Consider the following 24,132-nt stretch of genomic DNA (forward strand, 5'->3'; position numbering starts at 1 on the left):
GTCGCGGACTACAAGCCCCACAGGGCCGCGCGTCGCGGACTACAAGCCCCACAGGGCCGCGCGTCGCGGACTACAAGCCCCACAGGGCCGCGCGGCGGGCATGCGGGACCCGTAGTTCGGCAGCCTCCGCCACGTGCCTGGAGGGCCCCGCCCCGTTTTTCACCACAAACTGAGCCGCACAAAAACCCTGGAAAAAAATCAATAAACATTTATTTGATACAGTCATTTTAATACATACAGTGATGGCCCGTCCCCACGCCACTCGGGACCAGGGCGCGGGGCGGGGACGAGGACCGGGGACAGATGGTCACAAGGCGGGCGGGGCCCGAACTCACCGTCGAAACATCTCGCAAATAAACACTTTGTAAATAGAATATATATGTATATATATATGGTTACAAGTGATAGCTGGAACCTCTTTCAAAATGCACTTATGTACTGATAACTGGCATTAAAAAACCCAAACCAAGAAACCCAAAGCACGGGACGCCGGGCCGTGAGGCAGGGGAAAGCCTGGGGCCCCAGACCCGGGCCTGGGAGAGCCGCCTGGGGCCCCGCCAAACAGGGCACACGGTGATGACCCCTCCCAGGGTCAGGCTCACTGGCTCCTTCCCTTCAGCGCCACCAGGCAGGAGAGCCAACGGTCACACAGGAGGCACCCTCGCCTGCCTTTGCACCAGCAAATAAAGTGCATCCCATTTTCGTGTGAGTGTCGGCCCGGTGAGTCAGCCCTTCCGGGCCCTTTCTTGTTCTCAGGGCAGGGGGCGTGCGCTGAGCCAGAGGTAGATCTGCAGAAAGGGCCCCGACTGGGCCTCGGGCAGGGCTGGCGCCCACCACACTCTGGGGGTCAGCTATGCTGGTCCCTCTCACTGAGGGCTCCTGGAGGCCCATGTGGGCCAGCGTAGGGAGTGGGCAGACCCTGCTGAGCTCCACCCAGGGCCCTACCCCTTGGGAGGAGGGCTCTGTGGACCAGCATGTGGGAGAGGGAGGGCAGAAAGGAGGGGGTCAGACCCAACAGCCACTTCTGGCAGTAGCCCCCACGCCTACCTTAAAGACAAAGGGGGTTAAAGTGCTAAACATCAAGGTATCCAGGACTCCTCTTCCCACACCAGGGATTATCTGTGGGCTTTGGGAGTGTCCCGGAAACTCACCCCCAGCAAAAACCAGACCCTCTTCTCTTCTCCCCAAGGGCCAAGTACCTGAGAGGCTGGGGCAGGCACCACACCCTGCAGGTGTTCAGGTCCACCCTCCTCCCGCCATTGGTGGCAAGGACAAAGTGCACCTAGGCCCCCGCCCAGTGCCTGCTCCCCTCCCCTCCCCTCATGAGGCTGTCCCAGCAGCAGCTGCCAGACCCCACCCTCCACCTCCAGCTCCACCAGCTGCACCAGTGAAGCTCTGGGACACAGGAAGGAAAGCCTCCCCTGACCCTCTGACGCTGGGTCACGCCCATCTCTGCCCAAGCCTCCATCCTCTCATGAGGCTGAGGTGTGCGTGGGTGGGGGGAGTCCAGATCTCCACACCCACTTCCTAGCACATCTGGCAAGGGCTGCTGAGGGTCGGAGCCTTCGGGCCCAAGGATAAAGCCAGAGACAGGAAGTGTACTGCAACCCCAGTCCCCAAAGCGCTCCTGGAACTTGTCTCCCTACTACTGCAGGCCAAGCCCCGTGGGGCCCCTTCTCCCTGGGGAATGGGGGAGGGTGGGTGCTGGGGGCAGAGGCAGTGCCCAGTCAGTACTGCCTCCCTGAGCAGCAAGGGACCCAAACCCCAGAGACCCACGCCCTGGCCCAGCCCAACCCCCAGGCCCACCGTCTGCACCAGGAAACCCTTAGCACCAAATGTCAGATTGTGAGTGTTTGTATAAAAAACAATTTAAAAAAAAGGTTGTTACTTGTCACAGCAACAAGACTGGCATCCACTACACCCAGGAGACACACGCACATGGGCAAACATCAAAATTCTCATCGTCCAGGGTCAGTGGGGACGAGCCCTCAGCCCACTCCCACCCACCCTGGAAAATGGCCTCCCTCCAAACCTACCCCCTCTGAGCCTCATCCTCCCTGCAATGCTGTGGTTGGAAGGCAGGACCCAGGGAGGGAGCCACCTGCAATGCCGTGGTTGGAAGGCAGGACCCAGGGAGGGAGCCACAGGCTGTGGCCACCTCTTCCAGGCACCCTGGACTCCCTGCCTGACCCCTGCCCTACCTATAGACCCAGCTGTCCTCCGGGCCACAAAGGGGCAAAGACAGCTCTGGAGCTGCCATCAACCTGCTGTGACTTTGGCCAAGCCCCTCCCCTGGCTGGCCTTCAGTTCCCATATCAAATGACCACACAACCAGAAACAATGGGGGCAGGTTAAAAAAAAAAAAAAGTGGGGAGGGGGCTCCCATGAGAGCTTGGCCACTGGGCCTACCCAGATTGGCAGACAGAAGGCTGCCTTTCCCCCAGTGGCCACTCAGAGCCAGGCCAGCTCTGCCCAGCTTCCTGCCCCACATGCCCATGGGCCCCAGCAAGACCCCAGGGCCCGAACTAGTCCGTCCCTACTCCACGAGGCTGCTTCAACCTAGGCCTGCAGTGCCAGAAGGCTGAACACTGGAGGAGAGCACACTCCAGGGGCCCCACACCCCCAGGGCTGGCAGCTGTGTTGAAGGGCATCAAGCTTCTGCTGCCCTGTAGGTACAAGAAGCAAACCCCCCCCTTACCCCAAGCTGGGAGCATTACAGACAGGCCTGGGGGGCAGGGTCTGAGCACAGCAGAGATCGCACTGACAGAGGAGAGGCAGGGGTGGGGGTAGTGGGCAGGCCTGGAGAGGTAGAAAACAGAAGCAAGGGACCAAGTGGGTGGCCAAGGGCAGGCCGGAGCCTGTCAGGTCAGCATGGCAGTGGTCAGACGGGGGTCTGTCCTGGGAGGTAGCTGGGGGTGCTGGAGTTCCAGTGTTGGGTAGAGGTGAGGCCAGGGTGGTGGCTGCCAGTGCCAGGTTGCTCAGGTGCCCTCACCAGCCCAGAACCACAGGTCACCAGGGATGCCTGAGCCTTGGGGGAGCCAGGATAGGGACCCAGCAGGGCCTGAGGAAGTAGAGCCGGGGGGCCAAAGGCCATCTGCCTACTCTGCACTGCAGCCCCTGTGGCACCAAGACCCCAGACACGTTCCCATGAGGAGGGGCAACCCTCCTGGCTATTGCACTTCTGCTGGGCACACCTTGGGGAGCCCCAACCCAGGTGTGCCCTGTGGCAGCCTTAACAGGGGAAGGGCCACCTTCAGGGAAGGGAGAGTGGCTGGCTGCCCCACTGGACGGATGAAGAGGCGGGGGTGGGGGATGGAGAACTGGAGGACAGGGGTCCCGGAGCTGGCCCTGCCTTGAACAGAGGGCGGTGTGGTGGCTGCATGGGGGCCAGGCCCCACCTACCAAGCTCACTTTTCAGGCGCCTTGCTGGCTCCCACCTTCCGGCCGGTGGAGCCCCGGGCCCCCTTGTCTCTGCATCCTGGAGGCCAGTCGTCCCGGCGCGGGGGCAGCTTGGCCACAGGTTCCTCTGGGGTCCGCTCCTTGGGCTTTCGGCCCCGCTTCTTTCCACCTGCCAGATTTTTCTTCTTTTCCTTCTTGGGCACCAATGAGTCCTGGCTCCTGTGTTTGGGAGGTGGGTCTGCTGATGTTCGGAACCAGTTCTGGGGAGAGAAAAGCGCTGATGAAGACCTGGGACTGGATGCTGAGCACCTGAGCCAGGCGTAGCCTGAGAGCTGAAGACCTGTCAGCCTTCAGGACCAGGCAAGCACCTGCAGCAGGGCTGGACACAGCCTTCAGGACCAGGCAAGCACCCACAGCAGGGCTGCACACAGCCTTCAGGGCCGAGCAAGCACCTGCAGCAGAGCTGGACACAGCCTTCAGGACCAGGCAAGCACCTGCAGCAGGGCTGCTGGACACAGCCTTCAGGACCAAACAAGCACCTGCAGCAGGGCTGGACACAGCCTTCAGGACCAGGCAAGCACCTGCAGCAGGGGGCTGGACACAGCCTTCAGGACCAGGCAAGCACCTGCAGCAGGGCTGCTGGACACAGCCTTCAGGACCAGGCAAGCACCCGCAGCAGGGCTGGACACAGCCTTCAGGACCGAGCAAGCACCTACAGCAGGGCTGGACACAGCCTTCAGGACCAGGCAAGCACCTGCAGCAGGGGGCTGGACACAGCCTTCAGGACCAGGCAAGCACCTGCAGCAGGGCTGGACACAGCCTTCAGGACCGAGCAAGCACCTGTAGCAGGGCTGGACACAGCCTTCAGGACCAGGCAAGCACCTGCAGCAGGGCTGCTGGACACAGCCTTCAGGACCAAACAAGCACCCGCAGCAGGGCTGGACACAGCCTTCAGGACCAGGCAAGCACCCGCAGCAGGGCTGGACACAGCCTTCAGGACCAGGCAAGCACCTGCAGCAGGGGGCTGGACACAGCCTTCAGGACCAGGCAAGCACCCGCAGCAGGGAGCTGGACACAGCCTTCAGGACCAGGCAAGCACCCGCAGCAGGGCTGGACACAGCCTTCAGGACCAGGCAAGCACCTGCAGCAGGGCTGGACACAGCCTTCAGGACCAGGCAAGCACCCGCAGCAGGGCTACTGGGGGCTGGACAGGTGGACACCCTCAGGGCAGCTCCAGCTCAGGGTGCAAGCCTCCTAGTTCTCCCAGGGAAGCCAGACCCCACTTTGAGGAAAAACTACCAGATTTCTCCACGTTGGCCGCTCTCCCAGGCACACTCCATGCAGGCCACTGACCTCTCCACCCCCAAGGGGTGCCCAACCCCAGCCCCGTCCCCTCCTGGGCTAGCCCCCAGCCACAGGCCCTGGTGATGGCCCTCGCACCTCTGCGTGGGTCTTGAGGATGTGGTATTTGACGCCACTCTCAGAGCTGAACTCCTTCGGACACAGCAGGCAGCGGTACTTCCCAGCCAGGTGGGCCCCCTGCAATGCACAGGCAGGCCAGTGCCCCAGCCCTTGGAGGACCCAGATCTGTCCTAAGCCCCTACTCATGGCTAAAGGGTCAGAGTCAGGGGTGGCCAAAGGAAAGCTGTGGCTGTCTGTGCTGGACAATGCAGGGGGCCACTGGGTTACCAGGGTGGCAGGGGTGGTGGGGGAGAGGAAGGGTAGGGAGAGGCAGGTGCCCAGGGGAAGAGTTGCAGACCTTTGCCGAGCATCCCTTATTCTAAGCCAGTGTGCCATCTGCGTGGGTCGGGGTGCCCACTCATGCCTACATGGACGCAGAGCTCCGAGGACAGGACTAGGACTCATTGGCTTGTGGCTGGGGTTAGGGGTGAGGGAGGTGTCCTAGGCTGGCCATCAGCCACCGGCCAGTCTCTGGGTTCGTGGAAGAGGAAGCCACGTTGAAGAAGTAGGGGACAGGGCAGGGTCCCTCACCACTGTGCGGGAGGCCCGCATGGGGTGAGCTGGGAGCTCTGAGTGCAGCACCTGGCCGTGGGGCAGGCCCCAGAACTGACCTTGCTGCAGCTGGCGAGATGAGCCTTCAGTCCAGACACGCTGGAGTAGATGGCTTCACAGCACTGCAGGGAAGGCAGCCGTGGGCGAAGGCCTCTGGTGGGCACCCCACACCAAGATATACCCCTGCCCTACCCCAGGGGATCTCTGAGGCTCTTTGGGGCAAGTGAGGGGGTGTGAGTCCTGGGGACTGGGCAGGCTGGGCATGTGAGGCCTGGGGTGGGCTGGGCACCTCCTGAAAGCTCTCAGCCTCTGCTCCTGCTCAGAGGGCCACACCCAGGCTCTGTCCCTGTATGGCTCCCCACACCCCCCACCCGGCTGCCTCCGCTCACGTCGTTGGGACAGTTGACGTGGCCTTTCTCCTTCACTTCATTCTTCCATGCCTCTAGCAGCTGGGGGTTCAGCGTGGGGAGCCCTGGCCGAGTGTAGTTGAGCTGTGAATTCGACAGCACCAGGGTGAGCCCGAGGCCAGAAGACACCCCAGCTGCTCTAAGAACACTCGCCTCGGCAGCAGGTGACACTCGCCGCAGATGGCGGGGGCAGCAGGTGGCCCAGGTCACGGCAGTGGCTGTCCCAAGGCTCAGTCCAAAGCATGCCCCACCCAGAGGCCACGGCGCCGTCCACAGCCCTGGGTGGGCATCTCACCCGTGCGGTCTCGGGCACAAGGTCGTCCTTCATGCGCCGCTTGGTCCAGTCGCGGGCCAGCTCGTCCTCCGCTATCTCTTGCAGGTGGAACACCGCCACCTGGGCCGACGTGCGGCGGACACGCCCGCTTGGGGTCCGCTCCACACCCAGCGGGTCCTCAGCCTCAGGGGACTTGTCTGTGGGCTCCTCAGGGGGCTGGAGGGCGGGAAGGCATGGAGGCTAGAGTAAGCCACAGGAGCAAGAGTCAGGTGCACGCGGTGAGGCCACCCTAAGGCCGGTAGACCCACAGGCCTCACGGTGTGCTGGGGACACAGCTGACGTAGGCAACCCGAGGGAACGTGGAGGTTTCACCCTCCCGCCCACCAGGACACATGTCTCTTACAGAGAGGGGTGGGAAACACACGCGTTGGGCGGCACAGGGACAAATACAGTTGGCACCCAAGGCACACGGAACACACATGGCACACAGGAACAAGCACTGTGCCACAGAACAGAGAGCCACTCACAGGGGCCGTGTGCTCCGAGCGCACGTGGTAGTCGTGGCCGGCCTTGGATCGGTATGTCTTGCCACAGTGGGTGCAGGGGAAGGAGGGGCTGTCCACCTCGCAGGGCGGCTTCCCGCAGCGCCGCTGGTGGTACTGGTAGCCCATGAGGCTGGAGAAGGCAGCCCCGCAACCCTGGGGGTCAGGCCAGAGGGTGGGTGAGTGGCCAGCAGGGCCCCCCCACCCCACACTGCCGTGGCCCCTCACTGACCTCCTGGGGGCAGCGCAGCCGTCCCATCTGCTTCAGCACCTTGCGCAGCCGCTCGCGCTCCTCCTGCTCGCCCCCCTCGGAGGCCTCGGCGTCAGAGGGCTGGGGACAGGGTGAGCGTCGGTGACCCACCACCATCACCACAGGGCCCCGCCCTGGCCCCGCCCTGCCCAGGTGTTGGGCCACCGTTGTCCGAGGTTAGGAACCGGGGGAACTGCGGTGAAGGTGGGGTGCGAGGTCAGAGGTCACGCTGGACGGGAGCTGGGGGCCCGACGGTACCTTGGCACTGTGCTCGGCCATAGTGTGGTAGTTGAGGCCGGCTTTGGACTTGAACTGCTTCCGGCAGTGCTGGCACTTGAGTGCATCCTGAAGCTGCAGATGGCCCATGTGTGAGAAGCCTGCCTGGGGCCGGGGCACCTCCCTCCCAGCGCCTTCCGGGAGCTGCCTTACCTTCTGACACACCTCCATGTGCTTCTTGAGCCCCACGAGCGTCTTCCGGGTGACCACGTTGCAGGTGGGGCAGACGGCTTCCCCGCGCTCGTGGATGGCCTTCTGCCACTGCTCTTCAGGGCCACCTGTGGGTAAGGCAAGAACCTCGAAGGCTTCTGGGGGCTGCTGGGTGGCCCGGACGCCAGGCACAGAATCCAGTCTCCACACTCAGCCCCCATCCCTGTGCTGTGGGATCTACCCGCCATCTAGAGCTGCCCTGAGCCCCTGCCAGGCAGCCCCTACCTGGAGCTGGGTGGGCCACGGGGGCCGGTGCCTCCTTGCTGACAGTGATGGGGGCAGCTGGTACCTTCTTCCGGGCGTCCTCAGGGCCTGGCCCCTCCTGCTTCTTGGAGCGGTGAACTCGGGCCTTGTCCTCAGCTTTGACAAGGCCTGTGTGCACACATGGGGTGGAGAGAAACAGGGGTGGGCTCAGGGGCTGCCACTCAGTGGACAGCCCCAGCCCTGGAGGTGCACACCGGGCTGGGGTCTTACCTTTGAGCCCAAAGGTCCCTGAGATGGATGGCTGCTCCCCTGTAAACTTCTTGGGTGTTTTCTGTTTCCTTCCTGACTCGGGGAGAGAAAACAGGGGCCAAGATTCTGGTGAAATAACCGTCAGGAGGCCGAGCCTGCCCTGGCCGCCACCCCTGGAGCTCTCATCTTACTGTGCTTTGTGCGCTCCGGGTCCTCCTCAGGCGGGGACGCAGGGCCTGCAGCCCTCAGTGCCTCCATGCCCCCCGACGGCCTGCTGCCTGGCGACAAGGAGCCACTGCTGGCGTCTGCACTCAGCTGGAAGGCCGAGCTCTGGCCCATGGAGGAGGGGCCGTACTCCCCATTCTCTGGCCTGGCCTGCTTGGGTGGAATTGGGCAGGTGTCCAGGCTGTCCGCAGCCCTGCAGGGAGCAGGTGAGGTGAGGGCCAGGAGGGCCTAACTGTGGGCCCCATTACCCCCAGGCCGTGGCTGAGGAGCACCCTGACCTGGAACGAGCCTCCCAACCTGGAACGAGTCCCCATACCTTTTCTTACCACTGTTCCTCCCTGTGGCACGAGGTGCTTTGTTCTCCGACCTGGTCAGCAGCACCATTTTGCAGGGCGGTGTGTGTCTGCTGATGGCAATGGGCCTGCTGACTGTCACCGGCTTGCTGACCACAATGGGCCTGCTGACTGTCACTGGCTTGGTGACCGGCACGGGTTTTGTAACTGTCACAAGCTTTGTGACCGTAATGGGTTTGGTGACAGGTACGGGTTTGGTGACCGGCACAGACTTGGTGACTGTGATGGGTTTGGTGACCGGCATGGCCTTGGTAACGGGCATGGGCCTGCTGACTGTGACAGGTTTGGTGACCGGCACGGGCCTAGTGACCGGGATGGCCTTGGTGACTGGCATGGGTCTGCCGACCGAGACTGGCTTGCTGATGCCAATGGGTTTGCTGACACCCACAGGTTTGCCAATAGTGACAGGTTTGCTCACTCCGATGGGCTTGCTGACCCCAACAGGCCGGCTGATGGTGACCGGCCTGCTGATGGGCCCAGGTTTGGAGGCAGGCAGGGGTCGGTCCATGTGGTTCCAAATCCGGTGTTTCTCCAGCTGGGTCTTAGAGGTAAATGCGGCCTCGCAGAAGGGGCAGGGGAAGGCCAGCCGATCTGAGATGGCACCCTGGGCAGGGAGGGCAGGTGTGGGACAGGGCCCCAAGGGCCTCTGCCCAGACACACCTCGAGGCCTCCTCTTCCCCGACCCACAGTGCCTTACCCCTTGGCACCGCTGGTAATGGTACTTGAGCCCGTAGATGCTGGGGAACTCCAGCCAGCACCCTGAGTTTGGACACTTCACCCTCGAGTGTGCCTTGAACTCATCCTTCCAGTCATTCATCAGGGAGAGCTAGGCGTGGGGAAAGGTGGCACTGCTGACCCGCAGCCACCTGGGCCACGCCAGCCCAAGCCCCAGACTCAGAGCCCCCCCGGGCCTGCAGGGTGCACACATCACATGAGCCCCTCAACCTCGGGACTGCAGTGGGAATTCAAGCCACCTGGCAGGGGCCATGCACAAGACCCGTTCTAGGAGCCCACCAACGCGATCCCCAGAATCTCCCGGCACATCAGATACAAAGCCCGGCCAAGTGAAGTCCGCCAGGCCAGTGCCCACACCTTGAGGCATGGAGTTGGTACCAGATGTGCAGAGGACAAATCAGGGCAGGGCAGTGGCTGGATAGGGAGACCCCAGCATGAGCCCCACCATGGCCCTGAGGGAGCTCACAGGAATGTCTCGGAGAGCCTGGTTCTCGGCTTTTGGCCGCCCCTTTTTCTTCCCTTCTGTCTTGTCGCTGGCTGGACTTCCTGGGTCAAAGCAGAGAGGGGCTTGGCCGGGCACTGTCTGTCCACCACGGACCACCGACATCCCTGCAGCACACAACACAGCAAGGCTCGGAAGCTGTGTAGCACTGCCTACCACTGGCAGCTGCACAGGCCCACAGTGAGCACCGCTGTCCCAACACCAGGGCACCGGGGGCAGGGGCTGCGGCCAGCTGAGGACAAGAACCCAGGACCCTGGGCTATGTCCAAGGCAACCCCTACCCTGGTAAGGTCCTTGGGAACTCTAGGGGCCTAGCTGGGTACCTGGAGACAGGACGCCCAGGGCGGTGGTCCACTCCTACCACTTGCTGCCCAGAACCATCTGGAATTGACTCTGGCCCTGACTCCTCTTACCCATCTTCGGTGGGTCATGCAGCATTGGAAGTCGGACCTCTTTTCGGCTGCCATCCTTCCCGGGACCACTCTTGCTGGACCCCGGGAGCCGACGGCCTCCAACGCAGAAAGGATCCGTCATGTCTGCAGAGCAAGTAGACAGTCTGTGAAGCCTGACAGGCCCCACTCGGAACACGTGGTGAGGCTGCCCTGGAGCCCTGCCCTTGGCAGGTCCTCTCTGGTCAGGGAAGAGGGGCCTGCCCTCCTGTGGTTTTGTTCACGTGGGAAAAGCAAGTGATGGGGGCTTCTGACTTAGGGGAGGGGCTGCCAGCCAAGTTCTCCCCAGATAACCCAGGAGGCATCATCAGTTTAGAGGGATCTAGTCCTGTCCTGAGACCCTCACCAACTTCCAGACCCCCTTCCCAACACGCAGCTCCACAGCGTACACAGCTCCACAGTGCGCGTAGCCCCACAGCTGCGAAGATGATGCTGAAGGTGATGTACTCCTACCCAGTGCTGGGAGGGGTGTGCCCCTGGGAGAGGTACCTTGTGCAGGAGGAAGGAGGCTGGCAACATTCCTCCAGGGGCCAATTATGTCTCTGATGATGGCTGCTGGCTCACAAGCTGCCCGGGCCCAGCACTGGGGGCACAGCTTCTCACTGGGGCCCTCATACCTTCCCATGCTGACTTGATGCAATGCCAAGCTACCCAGGCAGGTACCCTTGGAATCTTCTCTCCAGACACAGATGGAAAACAGCCAAGGTGGGCACTGAGGACCCCCAGCCCACTCTGGCATTGCACCAAGCTCCTGTCCCTGTGCCAGCTGAGCTATCCTACCTGATGCTCTTGGCAGACTTGTCTCCAGGCTTGGCAGGCTGACCCGCCCCCCGCCTCTCTCTGGAGCCTCTCAGTCCCTGCCTACAGACCCGCCACTACCACTTCAGCCAAACAAGTCGTGGATGCACCGGCAGTGAAGGCCCAGGATGCTGGCCAGAGAAAACGCCCTGCTGCCCAAGGCTGGGGCCCCCGAGGGCCTGTGCTGCTGGGAACCCCATCCTGAGAGCTGGGGAGCAGAGGAGACTCTGGGCCCAGCCCTGTGGAAAAACTACGGAAGGGGGTGGGACACGAAGCAGGGTGAGGGTTGGGTGGGCAGGTGGCCCCCTCCTGATAGCTTCTAATTAACTTAGATCAGAGGGGATGGGAAGGGGCTGCTGTGTCCAGGAGGGCCAGAGAGCTGAGGTCAGAGGTCAGGACAGTCACTGCCCATTGCCAAAGGGGAGGCCAGTGTCTGGGGACAAAGTTCTCTGGAAGTCCTCACTTTGCAATTTTGAAAGGAGACAAGGCCGGCATGAGTCATCCCAGTACCTGATGACCCCGGTGGCCTGGGGTGCAGGTGCCTGCTGAGGCCCCGCTTCCAATTTTTCTGAAGCCTGAGAGAATTCAGAATAGTGGGACCTGAGGCCAGGGCCAGCCTGGGAGGCAGAGACACGACTGGCGCCCCGGATGCGAAGGGGCTTCGGCCCTCCCGAGCCCAGCGGGGACACGGAGCCCTCACGGGGAGAGGGGGCTCCGCCGCGCTGCGCGCAGGAGACGCCAGCAGCGGGTCCACCGCGTAGGCCGTTCGGCCCGGGACCCCAGCCCAGGCCCGGCGCGCGAGTGAGCGCGGCCAGGGACGCGCACCTGGGGCCAGCCTCGCCACCCACCTGTCACCTGGGGCCGGGAGCGGGCGCGGGGCGCGGGCCTCGGCCTGGCCGGGCAGGGCCGATCGCGGGCGCGGGGTGGGGGGGCGAAGGCAGTGAACCAAAATGGCGACTTTTTCTGGAGAAGGAGGAGGCAGGAAGACGGCGCCGGCGCGGGGCGCGGGGGCTCGGGCGCGGCGGGGGGCGGGGGGGCTCCGGGCCCGGCCCCCTCCTTGGCCTGCGCGCAGGGTCGAGATCCGGGGCGCGGTGGGCGCCGGGGCTGCGGCCAGATTGGGTCCGGGGAGCGGCCGGGCGCTTACCTGCGGCGCCCAGCGGGGCTGCGGCCGGGCCGGGCCGGGCCGGGGCGGGGGGCGCGGGGCGCGGGGCGCTGGGTCCGGGCGGCGCAGGCTGCGCGCCGCGCTGCGCACATGCGCGCTCCCGCCCCTCCCACCTTTGACAGTTTTACTGCGGGGGGGAGGGGGCGAACTCTCGCGTTATTCCCGCGGCCGCTCCGCGATGGGGAGGGGGCGGGGAGGGGGCGGGGGCGGGAGAGGGGGCGGGAGAGGGGGCCCGGCGCTGGCCTGTGGTCCCCCGTCTCTGCGGTTCCGCCCCCGTCGGCCGGGTCCGCAGTCCAGAGTAGCCAGTTCTGTCGTCCTGGGGCGGGGGACGTTTTTTGGACAGTGCGGTAAACTGAGGCCCGATAGGGGCGCTAAGCACTGCCCGGAGTCCGGCGCGCACGGATTGAGGCGACCTGATTCCGCCGCATCCTGGCCCGCGCGGCGAGGGTGGTCTCTGGGCTCGGGACCCTGACCTCTGGCCCTGGGGGTCGTGCACCGGCAGCGCAGGATTCACCCTTTTTCCAACTGGCCCTGAGACCACTTTTGCGACTGACCCCCGGAGGTGCCTGGCCGCTTGAGGCCATGGGGTTTTACTGGGGTCACTGACCATTGGGTCACCCTTTCCCAGCTCTGGGGGCAGTGGTTCTGAACCAGTGCCAGGGCCTTCTCTGCCCCACAGCTTGGGCTTCTGCAGGCAGGGGGCACTGGGGTCCGGTGTGGGCTGAGTGGTCTGGAGGTGGCGGGGCACTGACAGCACAGGACTTGGGAATGAATGAGACAGAGAAAGGTGTGGCTCTCCTAAAGTGGACTGGTAGGAGGCACCACACGGGACTGGCACAGGACCCACAAGAATCTCCCCCAGGAGAGCCTGCCTGCCTGCCTTCCTTCCTTCCCTTCCCTCTCTTACTTCCTTTTCTCCTTCCTTCCTTCTTCCTTCCGTCCCTTCTCTTCCTTCCCTTCCCTCCCTCCCTTCCTTCTTCCTTCCTTTCCTTCCTTCTTCCTTCCTTTTCTCTTTCCTTCCATCTCTTCTCTTCCCTCCCTCCCTTCCTTCTCTTCCTTCCCTTCCCTTCTTCCCTCCCTTTTCTCCTTCCTTCCCTTACTTTTCTTCCTTCTCTTCCCTCCCTCCCTTTCTTTCTCCTTCCTTCCTTTCTCTTTCTATTTTTCCCCTCCCCTCCCTTCTCCTCCCCTCCCTTCCCCTCCTCTCCTTTCTCCTTCTCCTTTCTTTTTTTCTTCTTGAGATAGGGTCTCGCTCTGTCATTCAGGCTAGAATGCAGTGGTGTGATCTTGGCTCACTGCAGCCTCTACCACCTGGGCTCAAGCAATCCTCCCACCTCAGCCTCCCAAGTAGAACTTGGAACTACAGGTGTGTGCCACCTCACCTGGCTAAGTTTTAAAGTATTCATAGAGACGAGGTCTTTGTGTGTTGACCAGGCTGGTCTTGAACTCCTGGGCTTAAGCCATCTTCCTGCCTCAGCCTCCCACAGTGTGGGCATTACAGGTGTGATCCACCGCCTCCGGCTAGGAGGGCATTTTTTTTTTTTTTTTTTTTTTTTTTTGAGACGGAGTCTCACTGTGTAGCCCAGGCTGGAGTGCAGTGGTGCAATCTCGGCTCACTGCAAGCTCCGCCTCCCGGGTTCACGCCATTCTCCTGCCTCAGCCTCCCAAGTAGCTGGGACTACAGGCGCCCACCACCACGCCCGGCTAATTTTTTTGTATTTTTAGTAGAGACAGAGTTTCACCATGTTAGCCAGGATGGTCTCAATCTCCTGACCTCGTGATCCGCCCGCCTCAGCCTCCCAAAGTGCTGGGATTACAGGCGTGAGCCACTGCGCCTGGCCTTAGGAGGGGCCATTCTTACCTGTTCACAGCACCCATCTCCCAGGGAAGGCCTCAGGCCTCAGGAGGGAAGAGTCAAGGAGACTCTGGGTTTTCATCTTGTGCCCATAGAGCATTTTTTTTTTTTTTTTTGAGATGGAGTCTCTCTCTGTTGCCCAGGCTGGAGTGCAGTGGCACCAGCTCTGCTCACTGCAACCTCCGCCTCCCGGGTTCAAGCAATTCTCCTGCCTCAGCCCCCCAAGTAGCTGGGATTACAGGCACGTGCTACCATACACAGCTGATTTTTTGTATTTTTAGCAGAGACGGGGTTTCACCAAGCTGGCCAGGCTGGTCTTGAACTCCTGACCTCATGATCCACCCACCTCGGCCTCCCAAAGTGCTGGAATTACAGGCGTGCGCCACCGCGCCCGGCCAGCATTTTTTTTTAAACCATGTGCATATATTACTTTTACAATTAAAACAGACTTTTAAAAGTTTCATAATGCCCCTTTTTGCATACTACAAACATTCTGGACTCCTTAAAATTGATGTGGGCTGGAAGTTGCTAGTCAGGAAATGGAACTACCAGGTGTGCCTCCTTCCCTGGGGCCCTTCTGGCTCAGTTGGCCCCTTTCCCTGTCCCCCGTGGAGCAAGCTCAGAGGCACTGCTGGGGGTTGGGCAGTAAGATTTTTGCCTTTCCTCAAAGGGGCCTGGGATCTGCTTCACTCAAGGCTGGTGCAGAGCACTCACATGGAGATTGGAGATTGGCTCTTACGGAAGAGGCAGTCAGTCAATCCTTCCCCCGGGAATCTGAGTCAGAGAGAGGCCAGTGCACACCAGCCTGTGTGACCCGAGGAGGAAAGGGAGGGCATTCCCTGCGAGGCTAGCGTCATCACGTCCTTCCCTTGTTGACCTTTCCCACCCTGGGGACAGGACCAGCAGGATTTCCTGAGGGGTCAGTGTGTGTCCCCTTAGGTGCAGCCAAGGCCATCAGCTCTCCCTGTGTAAGTCTGGGTGTCCATACATGCGACCTGTTTGGACATTGCCGTGTCAGGATATGACAGTGTCCCATGCTAGGTGAGGCCAATGCCTGTCTGTATTTTAGCATCTGGGCGATTAGACCTCAGGGTGCCTGGGACAATGTGTCTGGATTTCAGCATCCATGTGTCCAGGCTGCAGCATGTCTCAGTGTCAGGGTGCTGGTGAGGGACGGCTGTTTTCTGTGAGCATCTACCTGCCAGGGTGTCGTGGAATACAGTGTGTTTGTGTGTGCCGGGGATGTGCTGTGTCCCATGTGTTTCTACGTGTTAGGAGGTCGTTGTGTGTCTGCATGCTAGTATTTGTGTGTTTGTGTAATGACATCTTTGATGGGGGCATGCTGTTACATACCTTTGTGTCTGTGTGTCTGGCCAACTACATGCATGTGTTTGTGTGTGTTGGTGTTTGCTGGTGTCAGTGTCATTGAGTATGTATGAGTGTGTGTGGTTTATACTCTTATGTGTCTGATTGCTGTGTGTGTGTGTGTGCTGTGATCTGTGTGTGTTTGAGAAAGGGTCTTGCTCTGTTGCCCAGGCTGCAGTGCAGTTGTGTGGTCAGAGCTCACTGTGCCTTGAACTCCTGGGCTCAAGGAATCTTCCTGCCTCAGCCTCCCAAGTAGCTGGGACTACGGGTATGCGCCACCATGCCTGGCTAGTTTCAAAAGTTTTTTGTAGAGATGGGGTCTTGCTATGTCGCACAGGCTGGTCTTGAACTTCTGGCCTCCAGCGACACTCCTGCCTTGGTCTCCCACAGTGCTGGGATTGCAGGCGTGAGCCACCGTGCCAGGCCAGATGTTCGTGTTTTATCCCTGAACGTGTGAATGGGATCTTATTGGGAAAAGGGTATTTGCAGATGTGATTAAAGATCTTGTGATGAGGAGATCATCCTGTATTACTCAGCTGGCCCCAAATCCAGGCATCCTTATATGAGAGAGACAGAGGGAGATTTGAGAGACAGAAGAGGAGGAGGTGATCTGATTACAGAGGCAGAGACAGGTAATGCCCATGCGCCCGCCCGAGTTCCCCCGGCAGCCACTGGAAGCTGGAGAGGTGAGGAGTCGCCCCAGGAGGCCCCAAGGGAGCTGGATTTTGGACTGCGGCCTCTAGAACGCCAGAGAGAATGAATGTCTGCTGTTCTCAGCACCCCTCGGTGGTCCTCTGTCACGGCAGCCGCGGGGCCCTCACGCGCTGTCTGGGCTGTCCCTTCCAGCGTGTCTGGCGTTGTGTCCAGCACTGGGGACCGCCCGCAGGCGTGGCTTGAGCCCTGTTTCCAGCCTCTGCGCGGGGTTGCCCAGACGCCCCTCCAGGGCGCGACGCCACTGCCCCCTGGTGGCCGCGGCGGCCCGGACGCCCTCTCCTCGCAGACGCAGCACGGCCAGCATTTGGGAACCAGCTTTATTTCTGATTTTTTTTTTTTTGTCAGAGTATAAAAAAGTGAGCCCAAAACAAGGAAGACGAGACAGGCGTGCGTGGGCCAGGGCAAGACAGAGGAGGAGGGAGGGAAGCAGAGGCGGAAGGGCCCCTTGGGCGAAGGCTGATGGTGGGAGGCGGGCAGAATACTTGCGCAGCCACACAGGGGCAGGGATGAGGGTCTCCCCGTGGTGGGGGCTTACGGGATGGGAGCGGCCAGGCCAGTTGTCCAAATTCCACCTGGGACCTGCAGTGACCAGCCTCGAGTCTGGAGACTCAAAGCACACAGAGGGGACTGGGGGCTCAGCCTCATCTGTCCCTGAGATTTTCAGAAGCCCCAAGGGGCTTGGGAGAGGGCAGAGGCGCAAGAGGGCGGGGGCGGCCAGGGCCGCCCTCACTGTCCTTCCGCCAGGCAGCACCAGCCCCAAACCACCCAGAGAGGGGTTGCTCAGGCCTCTGGGCGGGTGTAGGGGGAGTGGCTCTGGGGAGGCCTCTCCCCTGAATCCAGGCCTTCTTGGGAAAGCAGCAATGGGAAGGCCCACGCACAAGGCCCTTGTTCTTGAGGCCAAGAGGGGGGAAGACCGTAAAAGCAAGATTTTCCCAAAGATAGGGCAGGGAGCACTGCTAAGCCTGGGCCCTGGGCGCGGAGCCACCTGGACAGGGCTGGGGTCCTCGTTGTGCCACATTTTGTCTCTGGCGCTTGGTCAATCTGGGCCTTTCTCAGCTTTACTTCTCATGAATAGAGGGGGTGCGGTGATGATGTATAAATAATGATGAAAGTGCTTGGCATGGTGCCCGTTAGGCAGGTGCTGATGGCCACTACTCTAGATGATGGGTTGGCCTGCTGGGCCCTGGCAGGGGCATGGGCACAAGCCACAGGGAGCCGAGGCAGCTTATGGCACCTGTGTGGGCCAACCTAGAGGTGCTGGGGAACGACCTAGAACTGGGCTGGGTGGGTGGACAGACAAGTGACTCAGCAGGCGATGGGGGACGGACATCACGTGGAGAGGGGAATGTAAATAAACAGACTCCCTGGGAGTCTGGGGGGGACATCCAAACCAGCTCTGGCTCCAGGCAGCTGCCCCACATGCTGCCAGCAGTACCAGGGGAGGGCTTGGGCTCAGGTCCCAGGAGGTGGGGCCACACTCAAGCAGCCCCCTACCCACCCAGCCCCAGGGCACGACCTGGAATGTCCAACCAGAGGCGCCTGGAGGTGTGATCCTGGTCCTGTCTGTCCGTTGGGCCAGCCTGGCCGCCCCGGCATCCTGCAGGGTCCAAGAGGTGCTGTGGGGCCAGCTCGGCCTCCTCCCTAGCCGTGGACTCCCGTCACAGTGCTGGGGTCTGGGTTCAAGCCTCAGCAGCAGCTAGGACATTTTCCCAAAGGAAGCTGTGTGATGGAAGAGGGTGAGGACGGGGTGGAGTCTTTGGCATCATCTGCATCAGGGCCCTTACTGGGGCCCGCAGCCGCCCTCCTGAGGTCATCCCACCCCGCACTCAGAGGGGCTTCTCCATCAGCCCCCAGGCCTCTCTGGCACCTCACACTGACCTTGGCTGAGCAGCTGCAGGCTCCGCCCCTCCTCACGCACCTGCAGGCGGAGCACCTGCTGCAGCACCTCCTGCCTCTGGGCCTCCTGGGCCAGCCCCATCCGCTGCAGCTTCTCTGCATTCAGCCGCAGCAGTGCCCGGCCTGGGGAGAGGAAAGAGGGGCTGAGCTGAGGCCAACAGAGGCATCAAGAGCCAAGGCAAGTCTGGTGCCGTGGCTCATGCCTGTGATCCCAGCACTTTGGGAGGCCGAGGCGGGCAGATCACTTGAGGTCAGGAGTTCAAGACCAGCCTGGACAACATGGTGAAACCCCGTTTCTACTAAAAATATAAAAATTAGCTGGGCTTGGTGGTGTGCGCCTGTAGTCCCAGCTACTCGGGAGGCTGAGGTGGGAAGATTACTTGAACCTGGGAGGCGGAGGTTGCAGTGAGCTGAGATCGTGCCACTGCACTCCAGACTGGATGACAGAGCGAGACTCCTTCTCAGAAACAAACAAACAAACAAACAACAAACTAAGCCAAGGCAGAAGCAGGGACTGAAAGAGAAAAAGGGAGGAGAGAGACAGGAAGCGGGAAGCGGGGGCACAGAGAGACTCGGAGAGAGGGAGGAGAGAGAGAGGAAGCAGGGTACAGAGAGACTCAGAGGGAGACAGAGAATCAGCAAAACACATAGAGACTTAGAGGAGAGAGGCAGAGGGAAAGGAAGGAGAGCAAAAGGCAGGGACGGAACAGAGAAAAGCCAGATAAAGACAGCACAGAGAGATGGGAAGAGACACAGAAGAAAGGCAAAGAGGTCCGGACGCAGTGGCTCACACCTGTAATCCCAGCACTTTGGGAGGCTGAGGCGGGCGGATCACCTGAGATCAGGAGTTCGAGATCATCCTGGGCAACACGGTGAAACCCCGTCTCTACTAAAAATACAAAATTAGCCAGGCATGGTGGTGCATGCCTGTAATCCCAGCTACTCGGGAGGCTGAGGCAGGAGAATTGCTTGAACCTGGGAGGCAGAGGATGTGGTGAGCCGAGATCGCACCATTGCACTCCAGCCTGGGCAACAAGAGTAAATCTGTGTCTCACCAAAAAAAAAAAAAAAAAAAAAAAAAAAAAAGGCAGAGAGATAGAAAAGACAGATTCTGCGGAGACGAAGAACAGAGGGGAGGTTGATTCACAGGAGAAACTAGACAGACGAAAACAATAGCAAGAGAAAGGCAGGCTGAGTGTGAGGAAGAGACACTCTGAGGCAGGTAGCCCCACTCCCACAGCACCCTCAGCGCCACTGTACCAGTGATGGCATGCTGGGAGAAGGCCTCCACGTAGACGAGGTAGTTGTGGGGACAGTGCTTCTTGAGCCACTTGCAGACGTCCTGCTGACTCCACAGGACCACGGGCCGGGTCAGGCCACCCAGCGAGGGGCTTGTATGGTACAGGCCATAGTGGTCAGAGTACAGCCGGCCCTGCAGGGGAGGGGCGTGGCAGGCAGAGTGAGAGTGGTGGAGAAGGAAGGCAGGGACGGAGGTGGGTGGAGTGGGTGGGTACCTGGGGGGTCTCTGTGCCAGGCTGCTGCAGGAGCTTGATTGGCCTGCTGCTGGCCGCCCTCTGGCTGCGGGAGTCATGCCACGTGAGGCTGGTGCCAGGTGTCCGAGGCAAGTGGCAGGGGATGCTCTCAGCTGACACCGTGTGCTCCAGGAGGGTCCGGCAGAAGCTGAAGTGGGCAGTGGCTGTGTGTGGGGGTGCCTGGTCAGGGCAGTCAAGGGCAGAACCAGAGGCTTCCTCTACTTGAGAGCTAGCTCCCTGCCCCATCTCCTCCACACTAGTGCGGGAAATCACTTCCCCAATGAGGGGTTCCCAAGCCTCCAAAGGCAGAAGGAAGTGTGCAGGACCTGTTTCGAGGACCTCACCCAGCACAAAAAGAGAAGAACTGGAAACACCTTTCCTCTTGCAAGTCTACAGCCCTCACCCAGGGGAGCAGGATGGATTCTTAGATCAGAGAATGTGCCCTCTAGGGAAGGGAACCTGAGACATATGGCAAGAGGAGCTATCCTGGGACAGCCCTGACCTCACCCTTGCCTTGGGCTGGCCCACAAGTCTTGCACACACCACACCAGACCAGGAAGTGCACACACGGCCTGCTTTGAGGAAAGTCGGATCCCGAGTCCAGGGAGGTCGTCTGTGCTGGGGAAACCGGGCTGAGGATGCTGCTTGCCCATCGCCATTGAAGGCACCCAGTTCACACAGCCCTATCTGGTGTTGGGGCCCAACTCACTGACTATGACTCACTGACAGCCTGAACTGTGGGCCAACTGACAAGCAGGGCTCACTCCGCAAACACGCGCTGGGCTCTCCAGCTGTGCTACCCCCGCACAGGGCCTGCAGGCCCAGGACAACACCGGCCATGGGAATGGTGGGTACCCATTGAATATGGGCGGGTCAGCACAGGTATGTGGGGTACAGCCATTGCTTGGGGACCCACGGTGATGCTCTGTGCTCCCTCTTCCCAAGTAACTGCATTAAAGTGTTTCATCTGAGCTTTGTCATCATCTCTGGGGGCACTGTTGACCTGAGTCTGGGGAGGCAGGCGTCTTGATCCAGGTCTGGTTACATAGGGGTACCCCACATTCATTGTGAATGAATGAATGAATGAATGAATGAATGAATGGAGGCTGTGCATGGTGTCTGCAAGTGAACAGAGCCTGTGGGGAGACAGAAGGTGGGCACAGGCCTGCCTCTGTCTTTATAGCACCCAGGCCTTCAGCAGGGCAGGTGAGGTTCCCATGCTAGGGCCCTCACCCCATCCACCCTAGAGTGAGAGACCCTCCCGGCATCAGACTCAGCCACTCACTCCACACCCAGGGCAGGGGTTGGGGATGTGTCAAGGAGGTCTAAGTATCGGTGAAAACCACATCCTACTTCCCCGTCCTCCCGCCCCTGTAAGACTTATGAGACATAACACCTTCCGCCCCCATTCTTGCAACTTTCAGGAACCGGACCCCTGGTGACTCCAAATTTGAGGACCGGGGTCAGCAGAGCGTGTGCTCAGTGGGCCACCGCCCCGAGGTAGCCCCTAGTGCTGTGGGAAAAGGCTTATTCTAAGCCCGCGCCTTCCAGCGGGCAGGCGCCGTGGTCTCCGGGCTTTGCCGGGCCTCGAGCGGCGGGGCTGGTGCAGGAGCGCGCGGCAGTCCGGGGAACCCGTCGGACTCCTCAGCCCGCACGGCACCTGCCACGGCCAAGCAGGCTCCGCCCATTTCCTGCCCGCACTCCGGGAGGGAGTTCCGTCCGTCCCGCGGTCTGTCGGTCCGGTCCCTCCCGCCCCAACGTCAGGATTCCAGAAGGAAATGGGGCGGGGGCACCGAGGCGGGATGTGACCTCGGCCCCCTCTCGGCCCCACTGCAAAGGCGGGGGAGGGTTTTCTCCGCGCGCAGGAAAAGGTGACCCGAGCGTAGTGCCAGCCTGGACACAGGCGCCCCGGCTTGTCACCCCCTCACCCCAAGCCAAGGGCGCGCTGACCCCCAAGGCCTGAGGTTGGCTGCCCCCTAAAGCAGGACAAAGGCCACGGGACCCCGTTGAGCCGAGACGTCCGCCGAATATCCCCAGCCGCCGCTCGAAGCCCGCCGGGTCCCGCCCCGCCCCCGTGCCTCTGGGTCCCTGGGACCCCCGCCCGAGAAATCCCCGCTCCCCGGTCCAGCTCCGCTCACCGTCCACATCCCGGCGCTCCCCGAAGCCCGCGCGCACGGCCCCGGCGCGGCCACGCGGGGGGCTCAGCTTGGACCTCAGCTCGGTGAACATGGGGCCCGCGGGTGCCAGGCCCGCGCACACGCCCCTCGCCGAGTGCAGGGCGGCCGGTGTGGCCGGCGGGGAACGCGCGCCGCCGCCCCGCCCCGCCCCAGCCGGCCCCGCGCCCGAGCCGGTCCCCGCGGCCCGCGAGTGTGCGCGGCGAGGCACCTGCCGCCGAGCCCTGTGTGCCGGGCGCGCTCCGGGAGCTCCGAGGTGTGTCGGCGGCGCGCGGGCCTGCGTGCACCAAGGCTGTCCGCCAGGGCGAGGGGCGTCCGTGCGCCCCTGGGCACGGCTCCGCGTAGGAGAGTCCCCGTGCACCTGCCGGGGGTCCTCTGAGGTCGGGCCCCTCTGTGCGTGGGGGTGGGCTGAGGGGCATCTTACAGGGGCCTTCTACCTACCGGAGCCAGGACAAGGGGCAGGTCAACCCCTCCCACACACTTCCTTCGGTCTCCTACCTCTTTACTCGCCCTCAAATAGGCACCCGCTTCCCCGGAGAAGCCAGCTTGACTCTTGCTTACCGCCCACCCCACTGTGAACATCAGGGTGGTTCTCCCTTCCCTCTGCAGCCCCAGAACCTGGCTCAGTGCCCGGGGGAGAGGGGGCGGTACAGTGCTCTGTAACTGAAAGGAGCTTGCCTGGAGATGGGGCAGAGGGGAACTCCAAGGAGGCTGTAGCAGGCCGGAGCGGTGTGTTTGCTCCAGGACTCCAGAGAGAAATGCTAGGATGGGGCTGGGCTAGGGCAGCGGGCCAGGCTTGCAACCAGCTATTCGGCTTGCTCTGCCCAGGAGCCTGGGTGCTCTCCCTGGGTGTATGTAGGGGCTCTGGAGGATGTCTTACAGCAGAAGGACCAGAGATGCACACAGACATGTAGAAATGCATGCACAGAGTACAGTCATGCACTTGCACCCAAAACACGAGCACACGTGACCTCTGTGCACACACCCCACTAATCACACACACAGAATTCACCCACATGCTTGACAGCCATGTTCATGTGCTGACGTGTTCCCGACAGCTCAGCTGCGGTTATTTATTTCGTCAATTAGCTCTCCCGGAGCTGAGGATGTGGCCCTCACCAGAATGCCCAAGGCATGTTGGCGGGCGTGGGTGGGGTCTCTAGTCCCACTGGAGGGACAGATGCCTGAATGGGGGTTCAAGAATATGAGTGCTAAAAGCGTAGGGCAGCAGTGTGCGCACAGGACGCACACAGACAGGTGTGCCCATAACCAGTACACACAAGCTCTACACAACTGGACAGGGTACAGCTCTGCTCGGAAGTGATCAGGGCCCACCCGGGGCGAGGGCGGGCAGCTGGGCTGGTTCAGAGGGAGGGGACGATGGGTCCTACTCTCACAGACAGGACTCGGGAATGCATCAGAGCACTCGGGAAGCAGCAATGCCCAGGCTGTTTTTGGCCCCCCGGGGCCAGTTAGGGTCCCAGTGCAGGATCAGCCGGGCTCCTTCCGCCTCTCCACGAGGAGGCGCTTCCGCGCACGCGCCCGCCACGTCCCTGCCCCGCTAGCCGCAGCCGGAAGTCGTCGAACCAGCACGTCGGGACTTCCGCCCAGGGAATCAAAAGTGGGCGGGGCGTGTGCGGACTGCGCGCTCTGCTTCCGGGGCGCAGGTGACGCGACGACGGCGACACTTTGCTACGGAGTGCATCGGACGTCGAAGCCTAGAGTCTCTGCGTCTTCCCCTCTTCCGCTGCCTCATTCCTTTCCTTCCTAGCCTTGGTCGTCGCCGCCACCATGAACAAGAAGAAGAAACCGTTCCTGGGGATGCCCGCGCCGCTCGGCTACGTGCCGGGGCTGGGCCGGGGGTGAGGCCTGGGGCCGCGCGCGAGGGGCGGGGACCGGGCTATAGGAGCGCAGTGCGCGTGTTTGGGGACGGGGGTCTATGGCCGCGCAGTCTGAAAGACGCTTGGTGGATCGGCTTAATCCCTGCAGGAAGCAACGGGCTTTGGGGTCAGGACATACCTGTGTGTGCACCCTGCTTGCCGCCTAGATGTGACATATTGACTCTCAGCCCAGTGTTTTGGTCTGTAAGATGGGTAATGCTGTATGCAGTCTGCAGTGAGGAGTATAGGAATCTGATGTGTAGTGGAAACACGCGACCACCTTCCTCAGGTCGGGCTGACACCCACCCCCCCCCCGCCCCGCCCGCCTTAAGCGTGCCTGGGTCCTCTATGCCTACAACACAGATGAGCACCATACGTAGTTGGATAAGTGAGCAGTCGTTATTATCCTATTTGGCTATTAATTTGATGAGGAACACTACTGGGTTTTTCTTGGTGGTGGTATTATATTAGAATCTGTGGGGCACACACAAGGCTCCGATATTGATAGCATCTTCAGAGGACCCGAAGCTCACTAAGGAGGGTTTGGTATTAGCATAAATAAGTACGTAAAGAGGACCAGATTTGGAACCCAGTGCTTAATGGAGAGTAGCATTGGAGCCAAGTTTAGTAAGAGAGCTGGACTTAGGGCTGTAGAAACGGTAACGATAGAA

The 24,132-nt window shown here is 61.4% G+C and overlaps 3 protein-coding genes across 8 annotated transcripts in view; 1 reads left to right on the forward strand and 2 right to left on the reverse strand.

The window, feature by feature from the left end:
- Positions 1-188: 188 nt before the first annotated feature.
- Positions 189-12,110, reverse strand: ZNF512B (zinc finger protein 512B). 5 transcript variants are annotated; one of them, XM_024238770.3, is made up of 17 exons: positions 12,031-12,110; positions 10,053-10,175; positions 9,604-9,746; positions 9,100-9,228; positions 8,366-9,006; positions 8,016-8,242; positions 7,846-7,917; positions 7,597-7,743; positions 7,315-7,439; positions 7,144-7,236; positions 6,868-6,966; positions 6,621-6,791; positions 6,115-6,309; positions 5,802-5,903; positions 5,472-5,534; positions 4,840-4,938; positions 189-3,659 (listed from the first exon to the last, which is right to left on the reverse strand). In XM_024238770.3, the coding sequence occupies exons 2-17, from the start codon at positions 10,171-10,173 to the stop codon at positions 3,408-3,410; spliced, it is 2,679 nt and encodes an 892-aa protein (XP_024094538.1). In that variant the 5' UTR covers positions 10,174-10,175; positions 12,031-12,110; the 3' UTR covers positions 189-3,407. The 5 variants fall into 5 exon arrangements, with proteins under 5 accessions (XP_024094538.1, XP_024094537.1, XP_063576651.1 ...); XM_024238769.3 differs by having other exon boundaries at positions 6,115-6,333; XM_063720581.1 differs by lacking the exon at positions 12,031-12,110 and adding an exon at positions 11,735-11,868.
- Positions 12,111-16,261: 4,151 nt separating this feature from the next.
- SAMD10 (sterile alpha motif domain containing 10) lies at positions 16,262-21,812 on the reverse strand. The gene is made up of 5 exons (XM_009233838.4): positions 21,546-21,812; positions 19,390-19,571; positions 19,136-19,307; positions 17,858-17,998; positions 16,262-17,698 (listed from the first exon to the last, which is right to left on the reverse strand). Exons 1-5 carry the CDS (start codon positions 21,634-21,636, stop codon positions 17,676-17,678), a joined length of 609 nt encoding a protein of 202 aa, XP_009232113.2. The 5' UTR covers positions 21,637-21,812; the 3' UTR covers positions 16,262-17,675.
- A 1,391-nt stretch (positions 21,813-23,203) lies between these two features.
- The window catches only part of PRPF6 (pre-mRNA processing factor 6), a 50,723-nt gene continuing 49,794 nt past the window's right edge, over positions 23,204-24,132 (forward strand). Inside the window, exon 1 of one of the 2 annotated variants that reach the window (XM_024238462.3) lies at positions 23,204-23,443. In XM_024238462.3, the coding sequence (XP_024094230.1) occupies positions 23,373-23,443 (71 nt within the window). In that variant the 5' untranslated portion in view covers positions 23,204-23,372. 2 annotated transcript variants of the gene reach the window in all.

The sequence above is a fragment of the Pongo abelii genome, chromosome 21, assembly GCF_028885655.2.
Source record: "Pongo abelii isolate AG06213 chromosome 21, NHGRI_mPonAbe1-v2.0_pri, whole genome shotgun sequence".
NCBI classification, from domain to species: domain Eukaryota; kingdom Metazoa; phylum Chordata; class Mammalia; order Primates; family Hominidae; genus Pongo; species Pongo abelii.